This window comes from Lepidochelys kempii, chromosome 4 (genome assembly GCF_965140265.1).
Source record: "Lepidochelys kempii isolate rLepKem1 chromosome 4, rLepKem1.hap2, whole genome shotgun sequence".
NCBI lineage: Eukaryota > Metazoa > Chordata > Testudines > Cheloniidae > Lepidochelys > Lepidochelys kempii.
In genome coordinates this window covers 8,656,084-8,678,030 of record NC_133259.1, presented here as the reverse complement: position 1 = coordinate 8,678,030, position 21,947 = coordinate 8,656,084, and the positions used below count along the sequence as shown (strand labels likewise).

General features: G+C 45.1%; 2 protein-coding genes across 7 annotated transcripts in view; one reads left to right on the top strand and one right to left on the bottom strand.

Moving 5' to 3' along the window:
• LOC140910087 (UDP-glucuronosyltransferase 2A2-like) overlaps positions 1-17,348 on the top strand; it is a 46,527-nt gene extending 29,179 nt beyond the window's left edge. For all 3 annotated transcript variants that reach the window (XM_073340254.1, XM_073340256.1, XM_073340255.1), the window contains 5 exons: positions 3,176-3,324; positions 8,101-8,232; positions 8,926-9,013; positions 10,368-10,587; positions 11,628-17,348. In XM_073340254.1, coding sequence (XP_073196355.1) covers positions 3,176-3,324; positions 8,101-8,232; positions 8,926-9,013; positions 10,368-10,587; positions 11,628-11,907 — 869 coding nt within the window. In that variant the 3' untranslated portion in view covers positions 11,908-17,348. The remainder of the gene's footprint in view (positions 1-3,175; positions 3,325-8,100; positions 8,233-8,925; positions 9,014-10,367; positions 10,588-11,627) is intronic.
• The window catches only part of YTHDC1 (YTH N6-methyladenosine RNA binding protein C1), a 33,352-nt gene continuing 28,315 nt past the window's right edge, over positions 16,911-21,947 (bottom strand). For 2 of the 4 annotated variants that reach the window (XM_073340257.1, XM_073340258.1), the window contains 5 exons: positions 20,645-20,681; positions 20,513-20,552; positions 20,365-20,427; positions 18,411-18,545; positions 16,911-17,894 (listed from right to left, as the gene is read on the bottom strand). In XM_073340257.1, the coding sequence (XP_073196358.1) occupies positions 17,676-17,894; positions 18,411-18,545; positions 20,365-20,427; positions 20,513-20,552; positions 20,645-20,681 (494 nt within the window). In that variant the 3' untranslated portion in view covers positions 16,911-17,675. Of the gene's footprint in view, positions 17,895-18,410; positions 18,546-20,364; positions 20,428-20,512; positions 20,577-20,644; positions 20,682-21,947 lie in introns of all 4 variants that reach the window. The other 2 variants (XM_073340260.1, XM_073340259.1) reach the window with 2 other exon arrangements.

Below are 21,947 nucleotides of genomic sequence, written 5' to 3'. Positions count from 1 at the left end.
GGGATGGTTTGTCCCTGTAACCTCAATAAGGATTCTTTAAAATACAGCCAGCTCTCCTTGGCTCCTTTCCCCCTCATGTTTGACTCCCTCAGGGAACTGATAGGCAGGATCCCCTGGGAGAATGAGTCTGCTTTTCTGAAGTCCAGGGTCTGTATTCAGCTGCTCTCCTTTCTTCCTTGTGTCAGGATCCTGAACTCGACCATCTCATGGCCACTGCCTTCCAGGTTCCCATCCACTTTTGCTTCCCCTACTAATTCTTCTTGGTTTGTGAGCAGCAGGTCAAGAAGAGCTCTGCCCCTAGTTGGTTCCTTCAGCACTTGCACCAGGAAATTGTCCCCTACACTTTCCAAAAACTTCCTGGATTGTCTGTGCATCGCTGTATTGCTCTCCCAGCAGATATCAGGGTGATTGAAGTCTCCCATCAGAAGCAGGGCCTGCGATCTAGTAACTTCCATGAGTTGCCGGAAGAAAGCCTCGTCCACCTCATCCCCCAGGTCCGGTGATCTATAGCAGACTCCCACCATGACATCACCCTTGTTGCTCACACTTCTAAACTTAATCCAGAGACACTCAGGTTTTTCTGTAGTTTTCATACCGTAGCTCTGACCAGTCATACCACTTTCTTACATACAATGCAACTCCCCCACCTTTTCTGTCCTGCCTGTCCTTCCTGAACAGTTTATATCCATCTATGATAGTACTCCAGTCATGTGAGTTAACCCGCCAAGTCTCTGTTATTCCACTCACATCATAATTCCTTGACTGTGCCAGGACTTCCAGTTCTCCCTGCTTGTTTCCCAGGTTTCTTGCATTTGTGTATAGGCACTTGAGATAACTTGCTGATTGTCTCTCTCTTTCTCAGTATGAGGCAGGAGCCCTGCCCTCTCGCGCTCTCCTGCTCGTGCTTCCTCCCGGTCTCCCACGTCCCCACTTACCTCAGGGCTTTGGTCTCCTTTCCCTGGTGAACCTAGTTTAAAGCCCTCCTCTCTAGGTTAGCCAGCCTGCTTGCAAAGATGCTCTTCCCTCTCCATTAGGAGGAGCCCGTCTCTGCCTAGCACTCCTCCTTCTTGGAACACCATCCCATGGTCAAAGAATCCAAAGCCTTCTCTCCGACACCACCTGCGTAGCCATTCGTTGACTTCCACGATTTGACGGTCTCTACCCAGGCCTTTTCCTTTCACGAGAAGGAAGGAACACCACTTGAGAACACCACTTGCGCCTCAAACTCCTTTATCCTTCTTCCCAGAGCCACGTAATCTGCAGTGATCCACTCAAGGTCATTCTTGGCAGTATCATTGGTGTCCACGTGGAGAAGCAGGAAGGGGTAGCGATCCGAGGGCTTGATGAGTCTCAGCAGTCTCTCCGTCACATCGTGAATCCTAGCTCCTGGCAAGCAGCAGACTTCTCGGTTTTCCCGGTCGGGGTGGCACATAGATTACTCAGTCCCCCTGAGGAGAGAGTCCCCGACCACCACCACCCGCCTCCTTTTCTTGGGAGAGGTGGTCTTGGAACCCCTATCCCTAGGACAGTGCATCTCATGCCTTCCAATCGGCGGAGTCTCCTTCTGTTCCCTTCCCTCAGATGTATCATCTAGTCCACTCTCCGCATTAGCACCTGTGGAGAGAACATGAAAACGGTTGCTTGCTTGTATCTGCGTTGCTGGTACCCTAACCCCTAGGCCAGTGGCCCTCCCAACCAAGTCCCTGACCCTTGCCGGGCCTTAGTTAACCCATCTGAAAAAGATAAGGTTACTCACAATGTTGTATATATCTGTAGTGCTTTATCTGTAGATCTCAACACACTTTAAAGATGTGGGTAAGCCCAATAGAATGCTTGGCCCAGCAAAGTACAGATGTACAGATGATTTGAGAGGTCTTTATAGTGTTGTCAGCTGTGGGCTGTTTTCCAGACTGTGTCTATGCAGAAATGAGAGCAAACGCCTCTATGATGATCAGCTGCCCAGCAGGTGAGCAGTTTGCTGGGACTGCTGTTGAATTTATTGGCTCCTTTAGCAGAACAATCAGTCACCCGGGACAGGATTTGGTTCTTGCAGAGTCTTCCCTGCCTTCCCACCACTCCCCATCTCCAGTTAGGTGAGTTTTGTGTTCTGCAGTGAGATCAGTTGTTCAGGGCGGGATGCCCCACGGGCTGTCTGTGGGGATGGTATTACTAACTCGGCGTAGAGAGGCATTTAGATCAGCTGAGCCAAATTTAAATGAAGACACTTCCACACTTAGGTTGATGCAAGGCAGCTTAAATTGACCTAACCGTGTCGTGTAGACCAGGCCTGAGTACCTTTCCCAGACCTGAAGGAAAGATCTGTGTAGCTTAAAAGCTTGTCTCTCTCCCCCATAGAAGTTGGTCCAATAAAAGATATGACCTCACCCACCTTGTCTCTCTAATATCCTGGGACCAACATGGTTACAACAACACTGCATACTAACTAACCTGTGTCATGATCAAAGTTGACTGTATCAAGGTGTCATGTGGGTGTGAAAATCCTATTAGTCAGCACTGCAGCTCTGAACAGGGCAGGACATGGGGCTGCATCATTGACAATCTTCATTCCTAGCTGTGATCAACGTGATTGAGACTCATTCCTATTATTTATCAGAGAGTAGCAGCTAGAGTGTCCCCTGTGCTAAGCCCTGGACAAACGCATAATCCCTGCCCTGAAGAGTTTGCAATCTAAGGCCTGGTCTAAACACACAGCTGTCGTGATTCAGCTAAAGCTGTAACTTTATACCAATTTAGTTAAACCTCTGTAACTTTGTGGAGCCACTTAGATATGTAAAGTGAATCAATTGAAGTGTACAGGCACCAGTTCAACTGAGAGATCTGACTAAAACAAGTTATAAGAAAGTTCCAGACACACAGTTGCACCATTTGAACAAACCCAGTTTAAGGTAAATCAGTGAAGCTGCAGTGTGTCAGACTGAAGGATGGGAGGGGAAAGAGAGTTGAGGTCACCTGCCCAAGGTCCTGCAATAGGTCAGTGGCAGAGGTGTGATAAAACCCAGGTTTTCTGAGTCCCAGTTCTGTTCACTAGGCCATGCTGCACTGAACAGTGTCCAGGAGTGCCAGGTCTCAGATGTAGGGCTGGTATGTTTCAACAGACAATGAGCAAGACTGCTCCCTCCTGGACTAATTTTAACTCCCGATCTTTTGCTTGCAGGAAGGCCCACGACGCTGTGTGAAACGATGGGCAAAGCAGAGATGTGGCTGATCCGAACGTACTGGGATTTTGAATTCCCTCGCCCTTTCCTGCCTAACTTTGAGTTTGTTGGGGGACTCCACTGCAAGCCTGCAAAGCCTTTACCTGAGGTACCTTAATACGCTCCCTTGGTCTAGTCATCTGCCCATCAGATCAACAGCTGTTTGTTTCTCTGATTTCCACATGCAGAGTATGCCATATCCTGAGACGCTTGCTGAGAACAATGTCAGCTTTGGGCAAGAGAAATCTTATGCATCACTGCAGTGTTGGATGATGCTCCATTGCGGATTGACTGTGGATCCTTACGGGGGGGGGAGGTAGTTAAGGCATAGCAGTAGTGAATCTAGTGCTCAGCTTAAAAAATAAAAACCTCAGGACCATGTCAGATCATATTATTAGTTGACCATAAGTTTTAATTAATTCTAAGGAGCAAGTATCAGTTTAAAGGCTGAAATATGCTATGGAAAACAGCAATTGGATAGGCCAAAATAATCAGAAAAGCAACAGCACTGTAAAAGTCTCGGCCATGACTCGCCAAAATGACTAACGATCTTGGGTGTCGAGATTTTTATTTTTATTTTGGTTCTCAATTGAGACACTTCGAAGGAGCCTGATCTTTCTGAATGTGCTGAGCATCTGCCTTTTAAGATGTCTCGAGCTAGGCTCCCAAACGCTGAGGCAGCCAAAATCACGAGTTGCTTTTGAAAATCTTGGCTGTAGTTCTTGGACGTGTGCCTATCTTTTCAATGACTTGGCCACTTCTTGGGGTTCAGACCTGATGTCCGTTCCAGGAGCACTTCCAATTCAAGAGGACAAATGTCTCCGTTGGTGGTGGAGACTGGGAAAAATGGAGCTATGGGTATTTATATTGCTCTCCTGTGACTTCAAGGCTTTTGTGCATATCTGTCAAAGCTTCCTTAACTGGCATTCTTCCATCAGCTGTCTCTGAGTAACTAGTGAAATGACAGCTGTTGTTCTGAGTCTCAGAACAATGATACTGTGGTGGTATCATGACGTCTCTTCTCCTTCATGCGTGTGCTTTACCATGAAGTCAAGGGAAATGTATCATTTAGATCTGAAGACAATCTTCCTCTGGGGCAATGGGATCTGATGGACAGGGTGCAATTATCTGGCCTTGGAAACTCATGGACCCTCCAGTATTTCAGGGGTGTCCTTCGGTGGGATACTGCTGCTGTGCTCCTGGGCCAGGACCCTGATGGCCTGTGGGGATCCTATAGTTTACTGAACATGTTTCTGATCTGTGGTCCATACCTGCTGCTGGCTACTGAGCTAGCTAGTTGTGTTGGGTTGAAATTCCAAAGTTCAGATGACTAGGCCCTGGTTGTTCTAAAAACCCTCTCTCTCCATGATCCACCTTGGCCTGCACATGAGAGGAGCTCACGGGAGCTGCAGGCAAGGCATTCTCAATGTAGGCCACCATCCCTAGAACCAGCTGCAGCCATGAATCTGTCTGACTCTGGCTAATTACAAACGGCAGGTATTAAACTATCCATGGGGAACTAGTCTTCTGGACAGATGTAGTAGCCACCAGAGTCATGGCATGTGCTCCCTAGTTTGAGGGCAACAGATCCGTTGGTCTGCACTCTGAGAAGTGCACCCAGAACCCAAGGAGGGGTGCCTCATTGCAGGTAATACAGAAATAAGTGAATCATTAATAACAATAATAACGCAGCAGCTCCCAGGAAATCTGCTGAGTCAGGCCGGAGACCACAAGTTTCACTTTCCGCTGTGATGGTGTCATTTGCCCCCGAACTGCGTAGTGCAGGGAATGGGTTTGTCCTGTTGAAGTCAATGGAATCACACTAATATGTTACAGCTGAGGAGCCATCCCTCTGTCTCTAATCTTTGGAGTCTTGCTCCTGCCTCACCATGTTTTGACATGTTAGTTGTCTTTACCCGACTGGGGGGAAACAGTTTTCCTGTCCTGGGAATCTTTGAGATTTCAAAGCTTTTCTTGTTGTGCATGAGGAGGAGACAGAGCTTTGCAACAGTGTCTTGTGAAAAACTAGAAAGACTCACTAGCCCACTCCTGGTACGCGAGAGGCCCAGGGTCAAGTCCCTGCTCTGCCTGATTTCAGACTTGAACCTGACTCTCCCGTATCAGCCCTATATCCACCAGGCCATTCTAGGGTTGATGTGTTGTGTCGTCCCCCTCCCCCTCCCCCCGCAGTCATTGGAAAATTCCCTCGCAGCTCGCGTCTGGAACAGAGGTCTCTCCCTGAAACCTGCTTGGGCTGCGTTTTAAAGAGAGACAGTTTCTAGGATCCAATAAAATAAAAACCAGCAGGATCTTATTAAAGGGGAGAAGGCAAAATGCCACATTTATTGTGAATACAGAAAGAATCATAGTAAGCAGTTAGTTATAGCTATAACATTCCATTCAATTTTATATTTATTCCCACACACACACACAGAGGTTCTGCAAGGTTGTTATCATAGTTACCAGTCTTAGAGTTGCTCATGCCAAGCCACTGGCCAGGTGGCCTGGACATGAGGAGGCAGCAGGGCCTTGTCAGATGCTCATCTGATGCTCCTGGAAGTTGGTTTGCAGAATCAGACCCCAAAGCTCTCACTTTCTAGAGTCCATTTTTATAGGCATTTATTCCTATGCCAGTCTATGAGAATTGCTTCATCATGCTGTTGCTGAATCAATCAGCAGATGGCACATTTCTGAGGGCTCCATGCTGCCAGATGTTATCTTGTTCTTTGGTTCTCCCATCCTTGAGGCTATTGGGTGGATTCCAGTCTGCCCTCCGGGGGTCCTCTGGTTATTTCCACTTGATGCCTTCTTCAGCCGATGGACACTGGATTCTTAGGAAGGCACCTCCCTGACCATTCAGTTATTTTCCACACCAGGCATCCATCCACATACATCCTCTATCTCTATTTTAATCACAATTAACAAAGAGGGATGAATACAACAAAAGGGCGGGGAGTCTCTGGGTGCTGTTTCTGTTACAGAGTATTGCTTTGAGTCTCTCTCTGTGTGCGAGTAGTTGTTGTTGTTACAAAGAATTGCTTTGAGAACAGACTCTGTCTTAGAATGTACTAACACAATTAGCAGCTTGCAAGTTTCACACAGAGAGGGAGAGAAACAGTACCAAAAACCAAGAGACCTCTTAATTAGTAATACCCTGGAATTTAAACTATGGGAAATCAAACTCATTTGTGATTTTAATACAGAACTTCTTTAATATGATCCAACATAATCCCCCTTTTGACACTAAGATTTATAATCGTCAGTGTCACTGTCTATGTAGCCTATTCAAGAGAAGGTACTGTGAGGCAATTTTGAGTTTGTGATTCCAATTCATCCCACATACATGATCCTAGTGATGTGTCTTTACTACAAGGTTCTGGGGCAACAGGCAAGGTGAGGCACACCCACTTTTGAGGAGTCCATTCGGTACAACCTCTAGTGTCCAATAGCTTCCCTCCCTCCCCAGCCCACTGGCTCGAGGTCCAGGGTTGCCAGAAGGATCCCATGTGTAATATGGGGAGTGGGCTAACCTTTGTGATTTTAATACAGAACTTCTTTAATATGATCCAACACTGGTATGCGAGAGGCCCAGGGTCAGGTCCCTGCTCTTCCTGATTTCAGACTTGAATCTGACTCTCCCGTATCAGCCCTATATCCACCAGGCCATTCTAGGGCTGATGTGTTGTGTCGTCTCCCACATCTGTATTGCTGTTTTTAGCAGCATAACATCTGGCCGCTGGAGCCTTTGGCGGGGGGAAGCAACAGGGAAAGGTGCCAGCTGCTCCCTTCTGCACAGCCCTCCCCTCCACAGGGAAAGGCTCTGCCCATTCCCCGCGGCAGGGAAAGCCTCTGGCAGGGGCAAAGCAGCAGGGACAGACTGAGCCTTTCCTTGCCGCTTCCCCTCTGCCAGAGCCCTTTCCCTGACACCGGCAGCTGTGCACTGCAGCATGGATGTGGTGCACTTTTCCCTGCAGCGTGTAGCTGCATGTACGCTACGCGCTGACGAAAGTGGTGTGTAGTGTAGACGTCGCCTGGGTCGGATAGAAATGTTGGCCAGATGGAACTGCTCGGCACCAACAGCTAGCAAACGCTGACGAGAAGTTTTGTTAAACCAAGAAAAGGAGGCCTTGTGGCACCTTAGAGACTGACCAATTTATTTGAGCAGAAGCTTTCGTGAGCTACATGAATCCGACGAAGTGAGCTGTAGCTCACGAAAGCTTCTGCTCAAATAAATTGGACAGTCTCTAAGGTGCCACAAGTCCTCCTGTTCTTTTGCAAATACAGACTAACGCGGCTGCTACTCTGAAACTTGTTAAACCAGTTACCCACGCAATCCCTTTTTTTAAAGCTAGCCAGTGGATCATTATACCTGTGTCAGGTAGATTAAAGAACCCTCTGCTATAAGAAATTTCCCCATGTAGGTGCTTAGAGACCATGATCAAATAACATTTTAGCCTTCTCTTTGATAAGCTTTGTATTTACATAAACATATGTCTCTTGCCATGTGTATTTCTATTGACTACCTTTCACCTATTTCAATCTGAAGTGCATTGAAAAGTGGGTTAGAATTTAAAGTGATAACTTGTCATTTTAAGGGGGTTTCTGCTCCTGCTTGCAGACTACTCTGTAGGGAAGCTGCGGTCAGTCTGCAAAAGAGCCAGCCTAGGGCATGGTGGATTGAGTTGTGCCTCTCTCCCTGAGGTGCCTCTGTATTTGGTTGTTGTGTGTGAGATTTCTGGAGTCTAAGGAAAAAAACAGTGTTACGCTTAGACCTTTCAGGTTAGAGTATTTTGGTTTTATTTCGTAGGTGGGCCATGAACAGAACATAACCGCACTGGATGGTGTGGCTGCTTTCCAAAATTAAAAGGCTCTTGTCTCTCTTCAGGAAATGGAAGAGTTTGTCCAGAGTTCAGGGGAACATGGTATCGTGGTATTTTCTTTTGGCTCAATGATTTACAACTTAACCGAGGAGAAAAGTAAAATGGTTGCCTTGGCCCTCAGCCAGGTTCCACAAAAGGTCAGTTTCTGTAAATGATCTACATTCCTGCCAACAAGATCAGCAGCACTGCTGTAAAATCCCTGCTTCCCTCAGGCCACAGCTTTCAAACTGCATTGCCTAAAGGTAGGCTCTTTACTTCCACTCAGTGTAAGTGCTCTGATTTTTTTTCTCCCCCCCCCCCCCCCCAGCAGCTCCAGTTGAAGTCACTGGGTTTGGGGCTTGCAAAGAAGCAGGGTTGAGTCCTGAGTGGTCACAGAAATTGAATTTATAGTATTTTTCTTGTATATGACTCACTTGAACGAAACCACGTGGGGTGAGTTCCCATACCAAAATGAGGCAGTGTGGACTAGTGGATAGAGAGCAGGACTGGGTTCCATTCCTGGTTTGGCCACTGGCCTGCTGGGTGACCTTGGGCAAGTCACTTCACCACCTGTGCCTCGGTTTCCCCATCTGTACAATGGGGATAATACTGCTCTCAAAGCGCTTTGAGAGATCTAATAAATAGTATAATACCCTATTACAAAAGTGTGTAAATAACTCAAGTGCTCAAAAGAAGCCTTGCTAAACCAGGGCCTGATCTAAAGCTCATTGAAAGCAATGGAAAGACTCCAGTAGACATCAGTGGTCTTTGGATCAGGCTCCAGATTGCATTGCAGTGCAATAGTGCAGCTTGAACCACAGCTCATGTATCTTCAAACATTTTCATTCAAGGTTCTTTGGAGGTACAAAGGGAAGAAACCAGAAACTTTAGGACCCAACACTAGGATTTATGACTGGATACCCCAGAATGACCTGCTTGGTAAGACTCTGTGCTGGAAATGTTCCTAGCTGAGCTTTTCTCAGTATTGACAAGCGTGTTCCCTCCCCACTTTACTCACTTCATTTATGACAAAAAGAGACTAGATTGCCCATTATACACACAAGCTAATCCTGTAATCAAATACAGTACCTCAGAGGTCACTTGGAGGCCAGGGTATTTAGTGTGTGTTATCTAGAGAGAGGTGCTTACTCAACCTTAATTATACCCATGATGGTAGCAGAGCAAGGATAGGCTTCTCAAAGGTACTTGGCGGTTCTTAGCTGTAGGGACCAAAATAGCATTGCCCATAAAACCAGAGAGATAACATTGCTTTGTCCTGGGGCAACTACCCTTGGAATCAGTGTGTGTGGCTCCCCTGACAAAAACTAGAGTAAATACAAAGAAGGGCAGCAGAAGTGATGCAAAAACTGGAGTTACACTGGGATAAACTGGAGTACTGGGAGTGAATCAGGCCCGGTAACTGGTGTGTAGCATTTAAACATAAGTACCTAGAAGGCAGCCACTGCCTTTGCCTTCTTATTTGTATTCTATTGAATCTTTTTTTACAAAAATAAGGGGATAATGGGGGCATAAAAAGAGCAAAGAGTGAAGGGAGGGGAAGGAAAGAAAGAGGGGAACGGAGGGGAAAGAGTGACATCTCAGTTTCCATCTGCTAGGGATTAGTCAAAGGTTTCAAAAAGTTTAACCAATTTGAAAATACTTGGTCTGAGGTCCCTCTTCTCTGAAACGGGACCCACCCTTTAACTGCCAGGTCAGCAGAGCCACTGAGCCAGGAATCTAGCCGAGCAATCGGAATCGTCTGGCTGGAAGCACGGCTCTAGAAAGCTGAGCTTTCTGTGAGTTGGAGAGTTGCCCAGCTGATGGGATAGATCCCAAAGCACACATCGGGGAAGTAGCTTTTAGGGAGGTTCTGTATCTATCATCATCGTAACCCTCCTGCCTACTTCTAGCCAAAAGGATTGTGTCCCAGGGCAGCCCCAGAACATGTGAGCCAGCGCGGCTCTAGGAGACCCACTTCTCCAGCTGCATCCAGGCACTGTAACCTGTGCGGGGATCGGTGTGAATAAAATACAACTTTCTGCTGGGTCAGCCTTAATTGTAGATCAATAGCAGAGTCTGTAATGTTTTGCAAGGTATTTCCCCCCCATTGGCTAGGGTTGAAGCATGTACATACCATTATCCGTCCCTAATGCTAGTCTGGAGTAATCAGGACTAGCCCCTTGTCAAACTAATCATTATTTACCTAGTTTGTACAAAATTGTTGCCTTCTTCCCTGGAATCTGAGCATTTATGTACCTCATCGTTCCTAAACGCTTCTCTCCTCCTATTCCAGGCCACCCCAAGGCCAAAGCCTTTATTACTCATGGTGGAACCAATGGGATCTATGAAGCTATCTACCATGGGATTCCCATGGTTGGGATTCCCTTGTTCGCTGACCAGCCGGATAACATTGCTCACATGAAGGCAAAAGGAATGGCAGTCGAGCTGGATTTTAACACAATGCAAGCCCAGGATTTAATTGATGCATTGAATGTGGTCATTAACAACTCCAGGTGAGTTCAGTCTCTGCCTAATGGGACAGGGTTGTAGTAGCTGTGTTGGTCCAAGGATACTATCTGAGCCTGCAGCAGCTCCTGGAAGGTGTGGTCCGGAAATCAATTTCCCTCATATTGTATTTTGTGATCTCTTTGGGAAAGATCGCTCTGAAAAGGCCTTGGAGCAGCCTCTGAGATTGTGTAATCTTCTGCTCCCTTCTTGGAGCAAGTTTGAATGAAGTCACCCAGCCAATTTCCAATTCACACATACGACGGGCAAACTTCTTCTTGGCTAGTTTGTGACACTGAGTCTTGGCTTCCCAACTTGCTACCACTGTCCGTAGGGACCAAAACCTTTAGCACTGGGGGAATTCCACCCGTCTCAGGCTGTGAAACATGAGATCTGCAGGGAAAACCCTGCAAATTATCTTCCCAGAAGTATTTTTTGCAAGGGAAAATGACAACAGAAAAAGCTGGACGCTAGGAATGTCTTGTGGCGAACCCTCTGAAGAAGTCTCATTATGTAATAGCAAACTGGGGCTAGCTTATCTTTTTGGCCCACTTTAAATCTTGACTCAGGCCATGAGACTTAACTTATGTCAGCCCTCACTGCAGTTATTAAATCGCTTGTGTGTGCGCACACTTGGCTCCTTGAGTCGGCAGTGCGCGTCCTCACCAGGAGCACTAGTATTGATTGCATTGTCAGTGCGGGGCATTGTGGGACGGCTCCTGAAAGCCAGCAACCGTCACCGTAAGCAATGCATCATCTGCACTGACACTGCGTCGCCCTGATGACATCGACCATGACTCTACACCGCTCGGGGAGAGGCTGTCACTAAATCAGCATAGAGAGGCACTTACATCAGCGGAGCCAAATTTAAGTGAAGACGCTTCCACAGCTAGGTCAACACAAGGCAGCTTATGTTGACTTGACCCTGTAGTGTGGAGCAGAGAGCCTGGTCAGCGATCCCTTTGCTTGCTAGTTGCCCCATACAGTAGGGAAAGCGCTGTTTCAGAATAACCACCATGTCATTTTTGTTCCCCCCTGATTCCTTCAGCTATAAAGAAAATGCAGTGAGATTATCCCAGATTCACCACGACCAGCCCATAAAGCCTCTGGACCGAGCTGTCTTCTGGATCGAATTTGTCATGCGCCATAAAGGGGCAAAGCACTTGAGACCAGCAGCTCACGAGCTCACCTGGTACCAGTATCACTGCCTGGACGTCCTGGCGTTCTTGCTCACCTGTGCAGCAGCTGCTGTTTTCATTGCTGTCAAATGCTGCTTGTTTTGCTGTAAGAAATGCGGTAGGATTATAAAGAAGAAGAAAACGGAGTAGGTTTGCTGTTCCCCTGGGCCTGGTTCAGCTTATTCGTGGTCCTGTTGATCTAGGCACATGCTTGAAGTGAGGTGCATGCTGAAATACCATGCGTAGCCAGGGCCGTGTTCTGGTGAAGTAGTATCAGGAAAGTTGCGCATTTAGCGAATGTGATGTTTACAGTAACTTTCTTTTGGCTTGAATAAGAATGAATACTTAGCTGGATCCACCAGTCTGACTTCTTCAGTGATTACACAGGGACTTGTCAGATGCTAACTGTGGCAATGATTTTCAAAATGTAACTTTCTGGAGACTTTATTTAAAAGGACAAAGCCCAACTGTTTTAGGTTCTTTGCTGTGTCTTCCACCTGCAGGTATTAAAGTTGATTTGCCCACCCTGCGATCTGTGAGAGAGTGTCCTCACTAGATCATCCAGAACCAAAGTGTCCATGTGTCTGTTGGTATGGCTCCTGGAGGAGCAGACACTGACTAGTTCGGAGCTCAGATAAGCAATCTGATGCTCCTAGAAGATGCCCACCAGAAAGGCCAAGACTTCTGAAAATAGCCATCTGTCTGTAGGCTCCTATGTCTATATTTAAGTGTCTTAATAGATACCCTGATGTTCGAATGTTCTGGGCATGCAGCAGCTGCTTCCAACTTCAGTGGGACATGCTGGGTGCTCAACGTGTTTGAAAAATCAGGCTTTTTAGCAACCATGGTGAGGATTGAGGAAGTGGATTTGCAAAGTTAGGTGCGCTACTCCCATTGAATTTCACCAGACGCCCTTGGCCTCCTTCCAAAATCTCAGCCAAAGAGAAGAACTTCACGTCCCATGTCTGAAAGCCTTGTCCAGAGTATAAAATCGGAATGGTTGGTGTCGTGATATGGAGGCTCCAATCATATCCCTTCTGCATTGTGTCTCATGTGAAAAATCTTTCCAAAGTTTAATGAAACTTTGCCCTGAGTTTAATTTCTGTGGGTGAAGACACAATTTGATGGTTGAGAATTATAGTGCTGGGAATTCAGTAGCCATGTGCTAGAGTGTGGGCCCAAGAAAGGGGGTGGCTGTTAGAACGGCAGGGAACTCTCTACGCAGGGAATATCACAGTCTCAACAGTGTAGAAATCCCAGGGGTCAAACCAGTACACAAGGGGATCCAGGAAATGGCAGAATTCCTCTAGAGGGGTTTTATGGGAATCTAGGTCTGCCCCCTTTGCTCCATAGTATCCAGTGCTCAGCCTCCAACCCCTGGCCCAGAGCAACCCAGCAAGCTGAAGAAAGAGCTGCTCTGTCCAACCATGGTGGGGAAACTGACTGGGTGTGGTGGAAGGTATTCCACTGTGTTCCATCCCCTCCATATACCATGCATGCATTCTTCTGGCCTGCTGTATTGAGCTGCCCTATGCTGCAGGACTCCCTCTTCCCAGTGGTCCCTCTTCTGTGGGGTGTGGAAAGTTAGCTTTAGGGCACACGGGCTCAGTTCATCCTGCTAGCTGGCCTCCACAGCAGAAATGGCAACTTGCACATCCTGACAGCTGCCAGAGCTCCCTGAAGACTCGCATTAACTTCAGTGGGCTTTGGCTCAGGCCTTAGCTCATCATGCCACTAGTAATTCCCAAGCATCTGCTGCCATACCCAGGAGTGGGTCACCTGTGCTACAGCATTCCAGAGCTGGTGGAGAGGACACCTGCCTAATACCGGGCCTTGTGGCTTCATTGGTCTGTAAGAGGTTGACTTAAAATGCTCCACTCCTGGAAACGCCAAGTGGAACTGCTAATTTCCCTCAGTAATTGGCAAACTTATTATCTATATAGTGGGCCAACTCCCCAGCAGCTATAAATCCGTATAAATTGTTCTGCTGAGCGCCATGAAGCTGTGCCAATTTTATAATGGTCGAGGATCTGTCCCATTTATGATCCTGTGATTTGCAGTATTGTGTGGTTGCTACAATAAGCTAGCCACCAGATCATGTTTAAGAATGCTTTTAAAATTGCCTTTGTCAGACTTGGGTTGCATTTGTAAATGATCCAGTGCCTAATGAAAGGCAACTTACATTTGCCTGCAGACAAAGCTGCTAGAGAAAACAGTAAGGTTCTTCCTTTACTGCATATATTTTGTTGCCCCACACAAGCTTATTTTATTAGCACCAATTTTTGGAGCTGGTTGTGACAAATCTTAAGCCTTCGGTTAGTTCAAAGCTATGTAAACCCTTAAATATAGACGATGGAAAAATGGCTCTGTTCCTAAAAGCTAAAGCTTCAATGCTAAACTGAAAATGGGACACTTCAATATTGGTGGCAATTTAGGAGACTCTAGAATCCAGGGCCTACCCTAGCAGATATGCTGAGTATAAGACACACTAATTTGAATGGTCACGTTTCTGAGCATACTTACACTGAGTATACAGAAAAATACCTAAAACTGGTCATCAGCTATTGACACTAGAGTTATGTGATCTATCGAGATTCCCCTTGTAGCTGCAGTGCACAGCTGGTGTAAACTGCCCTATTGTAATCACTTGGGTGGAGCTAGGCCAGTTCACACCAGAGGATTAGGTCAGTTAGCTGTTACAAAATGTCTACAGAGAGCTACAGATTGCATAGGTCTGTGCTGGAACTCTGCAAAAATCTGTGCCCCTGATCCTACAGTGAGATGCATGCAGGCTGAATGAAGTCAGTGGGAGCTGCATGTGCCCTAGGGTGTGCCCATAGAGGCAGCTGGCATGAGCACAGCCTTGATTGCTGACATATAAAAAACATTCAGAGATTTGATACTGGGAAACGTGAAGCCAAAGTAAGTTAGCTAGACCTGCTTGGAAGAGGGGGAAGGTGGGGGGGGGGGGAGAGTTTGTGTTTCACTGAGTTTTGACCAGCTGTAGTCTTAAGGCAAAACTGTGAGCCTACTCCATGAAACCCCATTATCATGACCCTATCCCTCCAGGAAGATCTCTGCATGAGTGAGGGCATGCAGTTTATTTGAATGTAAAAGGTCATACAGATTCAGGCTCTTGTGTAATTCAATGCTTGTTGCACTGGTTGAATGAGCTAGCTCCTTTCTGTGTGCTGCTTTAATACCTCTCCATCCCCACTGTTGCTAACCAAAATATTTGCTGCCTAGTGGATAGAGCTTTCAACAACGTGGGTTGATTTGTTAATAAAAGCAATTGAGTGTCAAACTGATTCAGTCTATGTAAGATTTCTTCTACTAAAATATGCAAAGCTTAGGTTAATGCACATCAGTTCAAGTCAAGGAATTCAGCTGTAGAAGAGCCCACAGTAACCTGCCTTGCAATTTGTGCAGATGGACTGCTACCCACAGAAATTACCATGCACAGTTGCAAGCCTTACTTGACCAGGTTATTTAAAAGTTTGCTGAAGCAGGAGACAAACAAACAGAGAGGAAGTAGGACAGACTGAAGATGGACGAGAATAAGTATGTGGAGACAAAAGGGCTGCCTTCTTCAGAAAAACGTAGCAAGTTGAGTGCTAGACTCTTGCACAAGCCTGGCCCCAAGTGAAGGAGCTGAACATGTGAAATCTGGCGATAAACCTGCTTGGCTTTTATACTCCAGCAAGTCGCTGCCTCATTGCTACTGCCATAATTTATTCTTCTTAGGATGATACACACACACACTAACTATAATTTGCCAGTTACTGAAGTAGCTCTGCAAGCCATGGTTCAGGTGATAAATGAAGGCAAATTACAGATAGCTTATGCATGGTTCAGCACTGTATGACAGCTGTAAGAGTCTAAACTTGCTAGGATGCAGAAGGTTCCTGCCACCTGTTATGTAACTGGAGCCAATGTAGCTTAGGTTGACTTACCGCGGTGTCTACACGGCACTGCGTCAACGAGCGATGCTCTCCCGTCGACTTCCTTATTCTTCTCGGGGAGGTGGAGTATCAGGGTCGACCAAAGAGCATTGATTTTGTAGGTCTTCACTAGACCCACTAAACTGACACCTGCTGCATCGATTGCAGCAGTGCTGATCTACCTGTAACTGTAGACATGGCCTAAGAATAATACATTTCAACCCAAAAGTTAACTCAGTAAAGTGAGAACAGGGAAATGCCTCTAACTGCATGCAGACAAGAGTGTTTTTTTCCAGTTTCTCAAGTTGTAGGTTAGCTCTCTGGTTTTTACTATTCCAAGTTTAAATTCAAATCTGTCCTGTTCAAGAGCATTTACAATACAGAAGTCAATGAAATATCCCATGGCATTTGCTATGGCATGTTAAGTATGTTGGCTCTGCACAGTGGGTGTGCGCCCTGTAATTTTGTTTGGATTGGGCAATTGATTGACATGGGGATGGTTTGGATCTCTCTTTCACTGGAGTGGTGTTGAGACTGGCACAGGGCTAGGACATTAAAACCAGATTGCTTCAACTCCGTGAGAGTAATTCTCCATAAGTAAGTTATTGAGGGCATAGTAGTTACACAGCTGCCCCACAAAAAAGAAAAGTTAACATTTTAACCAATTGAGTATTTTGTTCTGGTTTAATCCCAAAATCCATGAAACTCCTGCAGTGATTCAGAAAGATAGGACTATGAACCTACCTATTCCAATAAATGTTAGGTCATGTCTACCCTACTGGCTAAACTGACACTGCAGTGATCGATGCAGCGGTGTTCATTTAGCGGGTCTGGTGAAGACACACTAAATCGATCTGTACTCCGCCACCCCAAGAGGTGGAAGCTATGTCAACAAGAGAGCATCTCCCGTTGACCCAGCGCAGCGTAGACACCGCTGGAAGTCAACTTAAGTCACGTCGACTTCAGTTACATCATTTACGTAACTGAAACAGCGCAACTTAAGAGTTCCAGTGTTCGTGTAGGCCAGCCGTTAGTTTCGGTGATACTGAGCCCCAGCTTGTATCTGTTAAGGACAGCTGTCTGGGTTGAATTTCACCCACTGGAAATATCTTTACTGAGGAGGGAAAATAGGTAACTTCTGAATATACAGGCCAGCCTTCCTAGAACTGTTAGCAAACCTGGAAGCCTTTAAAATAACAAGCCAAACTAAAATTTCAATTGTTACCAATTTATTATTATTATTTTTTTTTTTATAAAAAACAGTAGCAATGTAGAATACAGCCACATTTTCTGCTTCCACACACGCAAACTGTGACCATTCCAAGCAATGTGTACGTTTTAGAGAGAGGCTAGACAACAGCATGGACCAGAAGGTTACTGAACACAGGAAGATTTTTAAAAAGATTAAAAATTAGCTATCAATAGTGTCTTCTTAATATTGCTTTCATTATCGAAGACTGACAAAACACTCTACAGCGAAGGGGTTAGAAACCAGGAAAGCAAAAGGCTGCTACAGCACTGCCCCACGGGCAAAGCATCACACTTCCATCGGTGCGTTACCTGATAGCAGCTTTTTTTCCACTGAACCATGTGAAACGACATGTAAGAAAATAAAGCAAAAAAAAAAAAAAAAAAAATTATGGCAGTTATCCATCAATATTTAAAAAACCCTAGGATGAAGTCACTAGAAGTAGATGAACACTTATTGAAAAGGAACCAATATCTACATTCTTAACTGTTTCCCATTCTCCAATAAAAAGGTCAACTCAAATATCAACTTTGTGCATTTTTTCTTTTGGCTGATTGAGTTTTTCCAGTTCATAGTTTACTGCATGCTTGGAACAAAGAGGGTCATTGTAAAACCTTCTACACAACAAACTTTAAGTAGACAGCTGAAAATAAAGTGTACTACTTGTAAACACACAAAAAATACAAGCTTTGTTGTTCTGTTTCAAATGACCACTGGTTCCAGATGGATTATCTTCTATATCTGCCTCTTTCACCCCTGTCTCTGTCCCGCTCACAAATTCTCTCTCTCTCCCTTTCCCGATCTCGTCCCCGTTCTCGGTCTCTCCTGTTGTCTCTGGGACGATCGCGCTCCCTCTCCCGCTCTCTCTCCCGAGGTCTGCTTCTCCGACCACTGACCACTGCTTGTGTGCGACGCAGAAAGTCATCTACCCTCATATCATAGTCGTGCTGTGAAAGAGAAGGACAATGCTATTTATTTAATTGCCCAGTCTGAAAGTCCCAGCACTTCACCCATCCACTACTAGGGCCTTTTGAAAACCCAGGCTCAAAAGCAGCCGATAAGAAGAAACTTTAGCATAAACTTTTTCACAGCAGTGGCACAAGTTTCCTCCCCTCTCCAGACAAACAGATTCCAAAAAATCCTTACTGATTTGGACTTAATTTCAACCAGGGAAGTGTACGCATTGACAGTTGGAAGCCTTCCACACACCTGGGCCAAGAAATGGTGGGACTTGTGCTCCTAAGTCCCTCGGGGGGTCTCAAAAGCACCCAAAGCCTTGATTTAGGCACCTCAGTGACCTGATTTCAAAAGTACATTTAGGAGCCCAGCTGTAAGGCCAAGATTTTCAGAAATAAGAAACCTCCTATATGTTTAGGTTCCTAACCACCCCCAAATTCCTCCCATTCCGAATTCTGCCGGTCTGTATGATTCGCCCCCCCTCTTCTGCGGCCATGTACACTTACTACTCGTTTGTCTCGGTATCTTGCATCGTGCGGCACAGGGTGGTGTCCCGAGTATGGAGGGTGAGCTTGAGGTGGAGGAGCATGGTGCTGATAATAAGGGTGATGGGGAGGCTGTTCCATAGCTGGATAGGGCGGCTACAATGAAATTAAAGGCTGTTTGTTGAACACTCCGAGATACAGTGCGTATCACCCGTAAAGTTAGGGTGACAAGGGAAACAAATACAACATTTAAATATATTCTCCTCTGCAGGTGGACTGCGGTTTAAAACATTATCTTGCATACAGAGTGTATGGCAGGACACTGCAGAGATTCCAACCAGATCTTCTCACTGAACTTCAGCTACCAGCATTTATTTAAAACTATATCCCAAAAGCACTTAAAGATACTCATCCGCATGCCTGACCAAGAGAAATACTATGAACACTTCAGCTTTCGTGAGTTCACTAGGTGTTGTACTGGCTACCTCATACAGGATGGAGTCATGCAGACAAGCATATCCTGGGCTGAGTGAGTTTTCAAGGCCAAAGCACCTGTTATTCCACTGAGTTTTATTAGGATATTCACATTTTGAAAGCAAGGCCTATTCCACAAGATAAAAATACGCAGCCAAAAAGCCAGAAGCTAAACTGATTATATATATAAAAAGAGCAGCATTTTGGCCATTCTCTTCCATGTCCCCCCATCCTCAAACAAGTTGCTTCCCCTCAACTTGTCGTACTTCCACTCCCTGCATTAGCCAGGCCATTCTCCCATCAATAGTCACCACAGTGTTTTGCTTGCATAGTGATTCCAAATTGAACTGCTTGGGAGGACTGGATTAGAGTGTAAATGCGTATTTAGCCAGCCTGTAGAGACGGGATCGGTAGACGGACATGGGTCACAGAACTGAGTTTTCTCTGAAGAGCTATTCCCTTCCTGCAGTCTGATAGTACCATTTGTTTAAATATTTTTGTACACATTGGCTTTTTTTTGTTCAGCTAGGAGTGAGAAGCCATGGGGGCATCTTTGCTGCTGGCAAACCATTTGACAATTCCCAAGTACAAGAGTCACAGCAGAGATCATGCTATAAATACACAAGTGTTATTGAGAAATAACCGCACAGTGACTATCCAACTCCAGGCACAGCCAGAACGCAGGGAATTGGATAACTGAGAATAACTAGTTATTCCTCAGTAACTGCAGATCATTCCTGCCCTCCAATTGGCAGAGAACCCCATCTCAGTATAACAAAGATAGCAACTGGTACATTATCGTGCACTCAGCGTATGTATATTTGTTTGCTGGTATGTATATTCAACTGAATACACAAAGGAACAAAAAAGCCAGTGCCACAGAGCAGCATGCCTAACCAGGACCATGCTAAATACACTCCAGTGCTTCCTAGATGCTTTACTGCCCATGCCAGACAACTCTTGCACTGTACCAGAGTGTATCTTCTACCATGCAGGTTCCCAGTGCCACAGACCCATCAGTGGCCAGTTTCCCTCCTGCTGTATTCTGTATTCCTATCCAACCTTCTTCAAATATTGATGGATTACTGGTCTGATCACATCCATTATAGTGCATTGGAAGGAGAGTTCTGTTGTGGTTTTTTTTTTTTTTTTTTTTTAAATGAGAACAAATTTCCTCACTTTTTAATTATGCATTCAAACTAAGCTGGATTCCTATGTCCTAGTACGTATTAGATTGTCAAGACCGCTTCAAGATACAAATATGTTGTTTGATCACTGTTAGTGAGAGTGACTACAATATCTTGACATTACCTACTGTAATTCACCCCATTCAATTTTGTTTCCCTGCAACACTTCATAATTTACTGTCCACAGCAGAAGTACCCAGCACTTTACTAAACAGAGTGCGAAGGCTGAGAGCAGCTCAGGGAGAGCAGGCACATCCACATGGTAATGTGGGGGTTATTTTCAATTAGAAAATGAAGCTGAACAAGACACAAACCATTCCTTGCCATGGTGGCGGTGGTCCCATGCTGTGGAATTCCCTCACGTAATCATTGTAGGACTACAATGAAAGAGAACAACATGAACATTTGATAACAACTTTGGAAGTGCAAGAAGTTATGTTAAAAACAAATGCATCAACCTACCCCATTTAAAAACACATCTCGGCGAACTCCTGAAAATCGTCTGTTGGGAATAAGATTTGTAAAACTCAATCCAGGTGATTGATATCAACAAGTTACCAGGACATAAAAATGAATAATATGAACACATCTTACCTGTCTACTTCTTGATACCTGGGATCCTTTATATACCCTGTTCAAACATCAAGCAGCGTTATCAATCCAATTTACCATTCACCATAACAATCCTAAATTACAGTCGTTAACATCCACCCTTCCATGGCAACAACCTCCTCTTACAGGTATGTTCTTGTATGCACTGCTGTTCTTATCTCACTTCAGAAGCGCTTGCAAAACAGTTTCTACAGACTTACAGCGGGTCTTTGATGGTAAATGAATGGCATACACAAAAGGGCATTCCAACGTTAAAGAATGGATAAATACACTCTTATGAGCTTGCATGCAGTACTAAAAAAGAATTGGGAAGGGGATATTTCTGCAAACAAGGACTAGACTGAATTGCTTGGCAATGCTCATGCACTTGATTATTGGCATGTATTGATTAACTGGTCAAGATTTCTACCTATTAACTGCGTGTCCAACAGACAGGGTTAATCTGGACAGCTCGATGCAACTATTGATGGAAGTTTCTTGAGAGATTAAAAATTAGGTCAAAATTTACAATGGATTATGATGGCACTAGGATAGCCTTAAAAAATGAGCAATTGGCACCTCTCGCTTTAAGCAGTTCCACAAAAAGCATTTGTAAAAGGTGGAAGGAATCAGGACATAGTAAAGCATTTTTGTAGTGCTACAGAAGTGATTTTTTAACTTGAATTCTCAGCTGTAAATAATGCTCTTGGAAGTTTGACTAATGATGACTGCACTCTATTGAAGTAACTCTTCTTTGAAGAAATCAGCCTCTGAAGTCTATTCAAACTTGACACTGAAATATAAGCAGGCTTTTTAAGGTTTAGAAATCTACTACGGAAATAATGCATTATACGCAGAAGTGCACATTCCATTCAGACTTCCTGGACTGAAGTCTGTCCTGTCCCAACACTGCCTCTTTCAGCAGCAAAGGTACCCTGGTAATACTGCAATCTGTGGCTGTTGCATTAATACTGCTGAAAAAGCTATTTTATTTTTGAAGACCCTAACTTTTCCAGCTGAACCTCCTCTCCGCCCTGCCAGTGGACCACTCTTGGGGGGGGAAAAAAAAAAAAAAAAAAAAAAGCATGAAGACTCTCTGACCCGCTTTATACCAAGTTTTTAAAAGTTTCTCTGAAAACAAAATGGGAACTTCTAGTACCATCCCACACATGACTTAAGGGTCATGGGGCCCCAGTTGTGAATCCCAGTTAAAAGTCTACAAAAAATGGTACAAAAAGTTCTCAATTCATTGCAAATAAATGCTTGTCAATCACCAATTTAAATTTGAAACCAATATAAAGATTAT